This window comes from Sardina pilchardus, chromosome 13 (assembly GCF_963854185.1).
Source record: "Sardina pilchardus chromosome 13, fSarPil1.1, whole genome shotgun sequence".
NCBI lineage: Eukaryota > Metazoa > Chordata > Actinopteri > Clupeiformes > Clupeidae > Sardina > Sardina pilchardus.
In genome coordinates this window covers 31,051,380-31,061,379 of record NC_085006.1, presented here as the reverse complement: position 1 = coordinate 31,061,379, position 10,000 = coordinate 31,051,380, and the positions used below count along the sequence as shown (strand labels likewise).

Below are 10,000 nucleotides of genomic sequence, written 5' to 3'. Positions count from 1 at the left end.
GTCAGTAGATGCTGAGGGTGTGTATTGTTTTGTGTTCTGGTCAGTGGATGTTGAGGGAGAGTTGGAGTGTGTTGTTCTGGTCCGGTCCGGTCGGGTCCGGTGCTCCCTGGCTGTGGTCAAGGCCCGGTGATGTTGAGGGAGGTTCCGGAGTGTGTTGTTCTGGCCCGGTCCTGGTGATGTTGAGGGAGGTTCTGGAGTGTGTGGAGTGTGTTGTTCTGGCCCGGTCCGGTCCGGTGCAGTGCGGTGGTCATGGCCCGGTGAATAGTTTCCGCTATTAGTAGTGACAGGGCACCCAGCCACGTCTGGCCGGCACGCTAATCTCTCAACTTCCTCTGGAATGTTAAAGAGCGTCATTAAAACGGCTTTAGCCCCGCACACAGGTAGCCTCTCGGCCTTACTGCACACACCGCATGTGTGTGTGTGTGTGTGTACGTGTGCGCGTGTGTGCGTGTGTGTGCGTGCGTGTGTGTGCGTGTGTGCGTGTGTGTGATGGTTTCGAGGAAGAGGATGAAAGAGGGATGGATGGAACATCAGTAATGCAGGATGCAAGTCAGTGGTGTTGAGAGAGTGTGTGTGTGTGTGTGTGTGTGTGTGTGTGTGTGTGTGAGAATAGGATTGGGTTGCACCATTGGATGGTGCTAATAGTTTTGCATCCAGACTGGCAACACATATGTACTGTACATACAAATGCTCCCCAACTCTCTCCCTCCCTTATTTACACACAAATGCATATATGTTTCTCATGCATGATCACATATGATCCCACACACACACACACACAAGCACACACACAAGCACATGTCTTTGCATTCAAACTGGTGTGGCAATGTACTCATGTATATACTGTATGTGTGTGTGTGTGTGTGTGTTTGTTGTCTCCACAGCAGGTGTATGACCAGAAGAACATTCGGCGGCGTGTGTATGACGCGCTGAACGTGCTCATGGCGATGAACATCATCTCCAAAGAGAAGAAGGAGATCCGCTGGATAGGCCTGCCCACCAACTCAGCCCAGGAGTGCAGCAACCTGGAGGTACACACACACACACACACACACACACACACACACACACACACACACACACAACACAAGTTGTTGAGGAGCAGTGTGTGTGTGTGTGTGTGTGTGTGTGTGTGTGTGTTTTTTGAGGAGCTGTGTGTGTGTGTGTGTGTGTGTGTGTGTCTGTGTGTGTGTGTGGTTGAGGAGCTGTGTGTGTGTGTGTGTGTGTGGTTGAGGAGCCGTGTGTGTGTGTGTGTTGTTGAGGAGCAGTGTGACAGCATCTGTTAGTGTCACGTCTTCGGCCTGACAGGAGAAAACAAAGAGGGCGACTCACAGATGACACGGGGGGTGGGGGGAGTCCTTCAACCTGTGTGTGTGTGTGTGTGACTGTGTGTGCACACACCCATGTAATTTGGTGTGTGTGTCAGGGCTGTGACAGATGTGAGACAGCCCATTCTTGTGCTAAACAGTGTGTCTACACACACACACACACACACACACACACAGATGTACATGCGTGCTCCTACTGCAGTTGTGCACCATGCATACAAAGCAAATCCAAACGGTTTTCGGAGCTGTAGTGTGTATGTCCCGCAACCTATTTCGTGTGTGTGTGTGTGTGTGTGTGTGTGTGTGTGTGTGTGTGTGTGTGTGTGTGTGTGTGTGTGTGTGTGTGTGTGTGTGTGTGTGTGTGTGTGTGTGTGTGTGTGTGTGTGTGTGTGTGTGTGTGTGTGTGTGCTGGTATTGGTGTAGTTACAATTGCACTTCCGTTACCTAATCAGCAGGAGTCATACACTAGAATCCAGCAACACCAATACACACACACACACACAGATTATATGTGACTTGACTCTGATGAGTGTTGGGATGGGGACGCATATTTCCTGTGTGTGTGTGTGTGTGTGTTTGTTTGTTTGGTGTAGTAACTGACACACACGCATGTCCTCCTTCTCCAGCTTGAGAAACAGAAACGCCTGGAGAGGATCAGACAGAAAAGAGCCCAGCTGGACGAGCTCATACTACAGGTACTTGTGTGTGTGTGTGTGTGTGTGTGTGTGTGTGTGTGTGTGTGTGTGTGTGTGTGTGTGTGTGTGTGTGTGTGTGTGTGTGTGTGTGTGTGTGTGTGTGTGTGTGTGTGTGTGTGTGTGTGTGTGTGTGTGTGTGTGTGTGTGTGTGTGTGTGTGTGTGTGTCTGTCTGTGTGTGTGCGCAACATGGACAGAACGTCCAGTTCTCTTTGACTATGAGATGTGTGTGTGTGTGGTGTACAGAAAAGGTGTCAGTACACAAGCTACACTACACTAGTACATTAAGATGTGTTTGTGTGTGGTGTGTGTGTCTCATTGTGGTCCTGCGTCATAGTGGGTATTTTGAGGGATGGGGTTGTGTGTGTGTGTGTGTGTGTGTGTGTGTGTGTGCCAGCTCTGCTGCCAGTGGCCATGTTACAGATTAGCATGTGATTACAGAACAAACAGAGACACATTTCACTTGTCTCCTCCCCTCTTTTGTCTCTCTCCCACTCTCCTCTCTCTCTCTCTATCCCTTTCTCCTCTCTCTCCTTCTCTTTCTCTTCTCTCATTCTCTCCTCCTCTCTTCCTCTCTGTTCTCTCTTCAGTCTCTCTCTCTCTCTCTCCCTCTCCACCTGCGCTCCCTCTATCTTAACGTGGTGTGGAGTAGGCCATAATGAGGTAGTCCGTCACCATTAATGACACTATTGCTTGTAGTCAGCTGCTGAATTTAGACTCATTTCTCTTTATTGGTGTTTTGGCTTTTAAAAAGCTGCATTTGAAACCCATTAGCCCCCCCCCCCCCCCCTTCTCTCCTTCTCTCCTTCTCTCTCTGTCTCTCTGTCTCTCTCTTGTGTGCACGCTCTCTCTCTCTCTCTCTCTCTCTCTCTCTCTGTCTCTCTGTCTCTCTGTCTCTCTGTCTCTCTCTTGTGTGCACGCTCTCTCTCTCTCTCTCTCTCTCTCTCTCTCTCTCTCTGTCTCTCTGTCTCTCTGTCTCTCTCTTGTGTGCACGCTCTCTCTCTCTCAATTCAATTCAATTCAAAAGTGCTTTATTGGCATGACAAATATTTAGACACTTGTATTGCCAAAGCAATTATCACATACATTGGACATACAGGTTTAAGACATGGACATAGCAACAGACAATAATCAGAATGTAGAGATAAAACATGTTCCTAAACAGACATTCATATATAACCTATAATATGAACTATTGAGGAATACTAATGCCATTTTTAAACAGAGGATAGTGAAGGTGTGTGTATGTATGGGGAGAGATATACCAGAGTGGGTGTGTGTGTGTGTGTGTGTGTGTCGGGGGGGGTAGTGAAGGTGCGTGTATGTATGGGGAGAGATATATCTGTGTGTGTGCGTGTGCGTGTGCGTGTGTGCGTGCGTGTATGTGTGCGTGAGTGTGTGTTTCTGTGTGAGAATATGTACAACACAAGTTATTCAGTGTGGGTCACTCACTGTCCCTCAGTTGATGACAGGCAAGGATGTACTGGGCAGCTATAATGCAGGTGGATTTGTCTTCACCCAAAATAAAGGGTAATTTGCTTTGGATTGGTAAATTTAGAAAATCAGGGTATTTTTCTTGAAATTTTGGGAAGTAGAATTCACGAATAGCTTGAAATGTTTTGCATTCGGCTAAGAAATGGAGTTCAGTTTCAACAACATTGTCATTGCATTGTTTACAAAAGCGTTCCTCTTTGGGCAGCCAAGTTTTCTTGTGTCTTCCCGTTTCTATAGCTAAGCGGTGTTCGCTGAGTCTGTATTTCGTCAATATGTTTCTCAAATTGGTTTCTTTAATTTCAGTCAAGTAATTTGCAAGTGTATATTCTCTTTTTAGGGCCAAATAGCATTGCATTTTGCTTTGTGATTTAGTTTTTGATTGCCAATGTTGATCATAATTATCTTTTAAGTATGAGGAAATTTGCTTTGCTGTTGTGTGTTGGGTAATTTGGACCTGGTCAACGCCTGGGGTGTTGGTATGTGTTAGTAGAAAGGGTTGGCTGTGGACCAGGTTGGTAGGAGAGGTCTTGTCTTTGCTCAACTCTTGGTATTGCAGGGCTTTGTAATGGAAAGAGTGTGGGTCACTTAATTTGAGGTGCTTCCAGAATTTTATTGCCCTTTTTTGAATTTTAATTATAAGAGGATATTGGCCTAATTCTGCCCTGCATGCGTTGTTTGTAGAATGTCGATGGACTTTTAGGATGGTTTTGCAGAATTCAACGTGCAGGGTCTCAATTGGGTGTTTTTCCCATTTATCCAATTCCTGATTTGTAAGTGGGCCCCACACTTCACTGCCATAAAGGGCAATTGGTTCAATCACTGATGAGAATATTTTCTCTCTCTCTCTCTCTCTCTCTCTCTCTCTCTCTCTCTCTCTCTCTCTTGTCACTGAGCCCAACTGTAGTGGGAGAGCTGATGTGATGGAATGAACTGGAATGTAGAGGAGGCGTGTGTGTGACGCACAGAAACTGTGTGTGTGTGTGTGTGTGTGTGTGTGTGTGTGTGTGTGTGTGTGTGTGTGAGTGTGTGAGTGTGTGAGTGTGTGAGTGTGTGAGTGTGTGAGTGTGTGAGTGTGTGAGTGTGTGAGTGTGTGTGTGTGTGTGTGTGTGTGTGTGTGTGTGTGTGTGTACAGTCCCCTGTAGGAGTGATCGGATATCAGACAGTCGATCAATATTGTTACAATTGGCTAGCCCTGTCATTCTCCCCTCCCTTCATCTCTACTTCTATCATCTTCTCCTCTCTTCCTCTCCTCTCCTCTCCTCTCTTACCCTCTTTTCCTCTCTTCCATTCTTCTTTTCCTCTCTCCTCCTCTCTTCTCTCCTCCTCTTGTCTCCTCTTCTCCTCTCCTCTCTTCCTCTCTCCCCTCCTCTCCTCTCTCCTCTCCTCTCCTCTCCTCTCTTCTCATCTCTTCTCTTCTCCCCTCCTCTCCTCTCCACTCCTCTCCTCTCTTCTCTTCTCTTCTCCTCTCCTCTCCTCTCCTCTCCTTTCCTCTCCTCTCATCTCTTCTCCACTCCACTCCTCTCCTCTTTTCTCTTCTCCTCTCCTCTCCTCTCCTCTCCTCTCCTCCTCCACTCCTCTCTTCTCTTCTCCTCTCCTCCTCCCCTCCTCCTCCCCTCTCCTCCTATCCCCATCTCACCCCAGTCTAACCTGTACTCAGTCACAACCACAGCCTGAGTGAGTGTGTGTGTGTGTGCACACATAAATGTTTGTAGTGCTATCATCAGGCATCGGTTAAACCCACTCACTCACAACCAGGAAGAATGACTTGACAGAAGGAGTGTGTTGTCCTGAGGATCATGCCTAAACACACACACACACACACACACACACACTGATGTGTATCTGTACCCAGCAGCACACAGGTGACCGTGACCACAGCACAGCCTGGCCACTCCAGTGTTAAAGAGGGAGGCCGAGGGTACTCATAGCAATAATTTCAATTTCAATTTAATTTTACTTATAGAGCGCCAAAACATTACACATGTCTCATGGCACTTTACAGAGTGATCTAAAGAGAGCCCATGAGTAACAGGGGCAAGGAAAAACTCCCTAGAATTGGAGATACATATAGGAAGAAACCTCAGACAGATCCACGACTCAAGGGCCCAACCCATCTGCCTAGGGTTAGTTACAGTAGAGTATAGTCATTTGTAGTATCAGAAGGTTCAAACAGTCCAGTATAGGGAATAAACAGTCCGTTAGTAATCCATTAGTAATTTCGGAGGGTAATGAGTCGTTAGGATGCGTGGGCCAGGGATCCGGGCAGGGAACCACAGCAGGCGATGGTAATAGTGGGAAAAGTCCACAGTTTACAGTCGGGAGAGGGAGAGGACTTAATGATGTGGGAGAGAGGGATAGACAAAGAAAAGAGAACTCTAACGCTACTCTAACTCCCAGCTCTAACGCTACTCTAACTCTACTCTAACACTACTCTAACGCTACTCTAACCCACTCCAACTAGAGTGGCACAGTTAATCGATCTGTAATTGAGATCTGAGCTAATGCAATTAGCTAAGCGCTAAGGCTGCTGTTAGCGCTACAGCTGGCAGCTCAGTCCCAATGGATAATCCCATGGGGTTAGCGTCCGTGCTAACACGCCCGTCTCACCAGACTACACACTGACCGCAGATACAGAGGTGCAGTCCAGTCCAGTCAACACAACACAGGCTACCAGAGAGAGGGAGGAGTGGAGAGAGAGAGAGGGAGGAGTGGAGAGAGGGAGAGGGAGAGGGAGGAGTGGAGAGAGTGAGGAGTGGAGAGAGGGAGAGGGAGGAGTGGAGAGAGGGAGAAGTGGAGAGATGGAGAGCGAGTGGAGAGAGAGAGGAGAGAAATGAGGGAGAGGAAGAAGTGATGAGGAATAGACTAAGAAAAGTGATGGAGGGAGAGAGAGGGGGGATAGAGAGAGAAGTGATGGAGAGAGAGGGGGGATAGAGAGAGAAGTGATGGAGAGAGAGGGGGGATAGAGAGAAGTGATGGAGAGAGAGGGGGAATAGAGAGAAGTGATGGAGAGAGAGGGGGAATAGAGAGAAGTGATGGAGAGAGAGGGATAGAGAGAAGTGATGGAGAGAGAGGGGGAATAGAGAGAAGTGATGGAGAGAGAGGGGGAATAGAGAGAAGTGATGGAGAGAGAGGGTCTGGTGCCCATGCCAGCCCTGCACTCTAAGGAACGCTGCGGTTTGTTTCACTCTCCAGCAGGATGAATGGCCTCTCACACACACACACACACACACACACACACACACACACACACACACACACACACACACACACACACACACACACACACCACCCACGCCCCACTCACACAGATTACATATCAAATAGACAGAGTGTATGTTTGTGTGTGCCAATCCAAACCCACAGCCACACAACAGAGTGGCTGGTTGTTCCGTTCAGATGTGCGTGGATGTAAAGTCAGTGACTTAACGTGTGTGTGTGTGTGTGTGTGTGTGTGTGTGTGTGTGTGTGTGTGTGTGTTGAGAGGCCATTCAGTGTGTAAACCTGTGTTAAGAACCCACAGAAGCCTCTGGGAAACATCTCAACAACCTTGATGTTGTTGCTTGTGGTGTGTGTGTGTTAGGGTTGGGCGATGTCCCCTTAATTGGCATATGACGATGTGTACAGTAAAACATCGCGATGGACATGATATCGTCGTCGGGGCTATATATATAGGCTATATATGGCCTATATTAAATATTATATAGGCTATATGGCCTGGTGAAAGTGGACAGCTAAGAGACATACTGACTGGGCTACTGTGTGGAAGATCTGCTCCAAGAAAATCCTAGTAAGAGACCGACAGACAGCCAATCTAAACACCTGCTTACACCAACCAGCGGTATATTACACATTGCCAGCATTCGCTGGGCCTCGCAAAAAACCTCGCGGTCACTCATCTAAAATCTTGAATAGCCCAGTCTGTAGGCCTACCTAACTCATATGTTACGCATCCCACGTTATTAGGCTACCGGCTTGCCGACTATGAGGGCAGCAGAAAGTGAAAGTAGGCTGCGATCGCGCAGTCAAGTCGAATTAAATAACAGTGTAGGCTAAACAATTTTTACAAATAGCCTAACGAATCCCGATTGCCACTCCGCTGCTGGGGCTTATAAAGGCAAATGCGTGAAATACAAGCATTACAGTGAAAGACGTAGGCTATAGCTTCTGATAACGATAACGAAATAAATGGTTTATTTTAACACGGTGGAGAATGACTCATTCGGCGCTTCAGTGTTGTAGCCTCGCAAGAAATTAGAGCTAGAATGTCCTAGTCGTAACAATAATAATTCATTTGCACTATTTCATTCTTAAACATTATTAGGCTACATGTTTTGCGTTCAATGTAGGCTACACTGCGAGACATGTAGCCTAAAAAAGACAATAACACATTCACGTTGCAAGGAGGACTTATTTGAACAAGACGGTCTCAGACTAATATGTTTTTTAATTTTGCACTGTTTGACTGACAGCCTCTTAAGCACCCTACATGTGCATCAGTTCTAGGCTCAATTTCATTTCCAAGGAAAAGTTTTTATTTTTTAATATTTTAGCTTAGTCTGCAGTAGAAATAAGTGGGGGCGTGGCATCACGATGGTTGCTTTCCATCGTGATGTCTGTCAACCATCACGATGGACGATGATATCGTCCATCGGCACAACCCTAGTGTGTGTGAAGATAAGTGAGGGAGCTTCTGCTAATGCTGAAGATCACTATTGAGAACCTAATAAGTTTCTGTGTGTACAAATGGCGCTAACCCTAATTACTCTGTGTGTGTGTGTGTGTGTGTGTGTGTGTGTGTGAGCAGCAGATCGCATTTAAGAACTTGGTGCAGAGGAACCAGGCGGCGGAGGCGGAGTCTCAGAGTGCCCCTCCCCCCGGCGCCGTCATCCAGCTGCCCTTCATCATCCTCAACACAGACGTGCGCACAGTCATCGACTGCTCCATCTCCAGCGACAAGTACGCCACACACACACACACACACACACACACACACACACACTCCTCAACACAGACGTGCGCACCGTCATCGACTGCTCCATCTCCAGCGACAAGTACGCCACACACACACACACACACTCACACACACACACACATACACACACACTCCTCAACACCGACGTGCGCACAGTCATCGACTGCTCCATCTCCAGCGACAAGTACGCCACACACACACACACACACACACTCTCCTCAACACCGACATACACACCTTCATCGACTGCTCCATCCCCAGCGACAAGTACGCCACACACACACACACACACACACTCCTCAACACAGACGTGCGCACCGTCATCGACTGCTCCATCTCCAGCGACAAGTACGCCACACACACACACACACACTCACACACACACACACATACACACACACTCCTCAACACCGACGTGCGCACAGTCATCGACTGCTCCATCTCCAGCGACAAGTACGCCACACACACACACACACACACACACACACACTCTCCTCAACACCGACATACACACCTTCATCGACTGCTCCATCCCCAGCGACAAGTACGCCACACACACGCACACACGCACACACGCACACACTGCCCTTCATCATCAGAAGCTGTATGCTCCTCCTCCAGAAATGTGAAATACTCTCTGATTGGTGTATAAGATATATGCTCCTCCTCCAGAAACGTCAAATGCTCTGTGATTGGTGTAGAAGCCGTATGCTCCTCCTCCAGAAACGTCAAATGCTCTCTGATTGGGGTAGAAGCCGTATGCTCCTCCTCCAGAAACGTGAAATGCTCTCTGATTGGGGTAGAAGCGTGATAGTATCAGCATGCCACTGCTGTGGTGATCCAGTCCAGTTCCAGTGTCTCCGTCGGTAACTGTATCTGGGACTGTGTCTGTGTCTAATTGGATCATTAGGGCTGAACGATGCGGGGAAAGTTTCTAATTGGATTGGAATTAAAAATCGATTCATTTTCAGCTCTAATGGTCAATCTCGTCATGGTCAGAGTCTCTCTCACACACTACTGCCTAGCTTCCATTACCACTGCTCTACTACTCTTCCGATGCTAATTGTGTGTGTGTGTGTGTGTGTGTGTGTGTGTGTGTGTGTGTGTGTGCGCAGGTGCGAGTACCTCTTCAACTTCGACAACACGTTTGAGATCCACGACGATATCGAGGTGCTGAAGCGCATGGGCATGTCTCTGGGGCTGGAGAACGGCTCCTGCGCCGCCGAGGGCCTCAGTCTGGCACGCTCGCTCGTCCCCAAGTCTCTCCAGTGCTACGTCACAGGTACACACACACACACACACACACACACACACACACACACACACACACACACACACACACACGGCTCCTGCGCCGCCGAGGGCCTCAGTCTGGCACGCTCGCTCGTCCCCAAGTCTCTCCAGTGCTACGTCACAGGTACACACACACACACACACACACACACACACACACACACACACACACACACGGCTCCTGCGCCGCCGAGGGCCTCAGTCTGGCACGCTCGCTCGT

At 48.3% G+C, this 10,000-nt stretch overlaps 1 protein-coding gene across 6 annotated transcripts in view; it reads left to right on the top strand.

The window, feature by feature from the left end:
- tfdp2 (transcription factor Dp-2) overlaps positions 1 to 10,000 on the top strand; it is a 64,626-nt gene that overhangs the window by 51,455 nt on the left and 3,171 nt on the right. For 5 of the 6 annotated variants that reach the window (XM_062553368.1, XM_062553366.1, XM_062553365.1 and 2 more), the window contains 4 exons: positions 885 to 1,031; positions 1,955 to 2,023; positions 8,320 to 8,471; positions 9,603 to 9,769. In XM_062553368.1, the coding sequence (XP_062409352.1) occupies positions 885 to 1,031; positions 1,955 to 2,023; positions 8,320 to 8,471; positions 9,603 to 9,769 (535 nt within the window). The remainder of the gene's footprint in view (positions 1 to 884; positions 1,032 to 1,954; positions 2,024 to 8,319; positions 8,472 to 9,602; positions 9,770 to 10,000) is intronic. The other variant, XM_062553367.1, reaches the window with a different exon arrangement.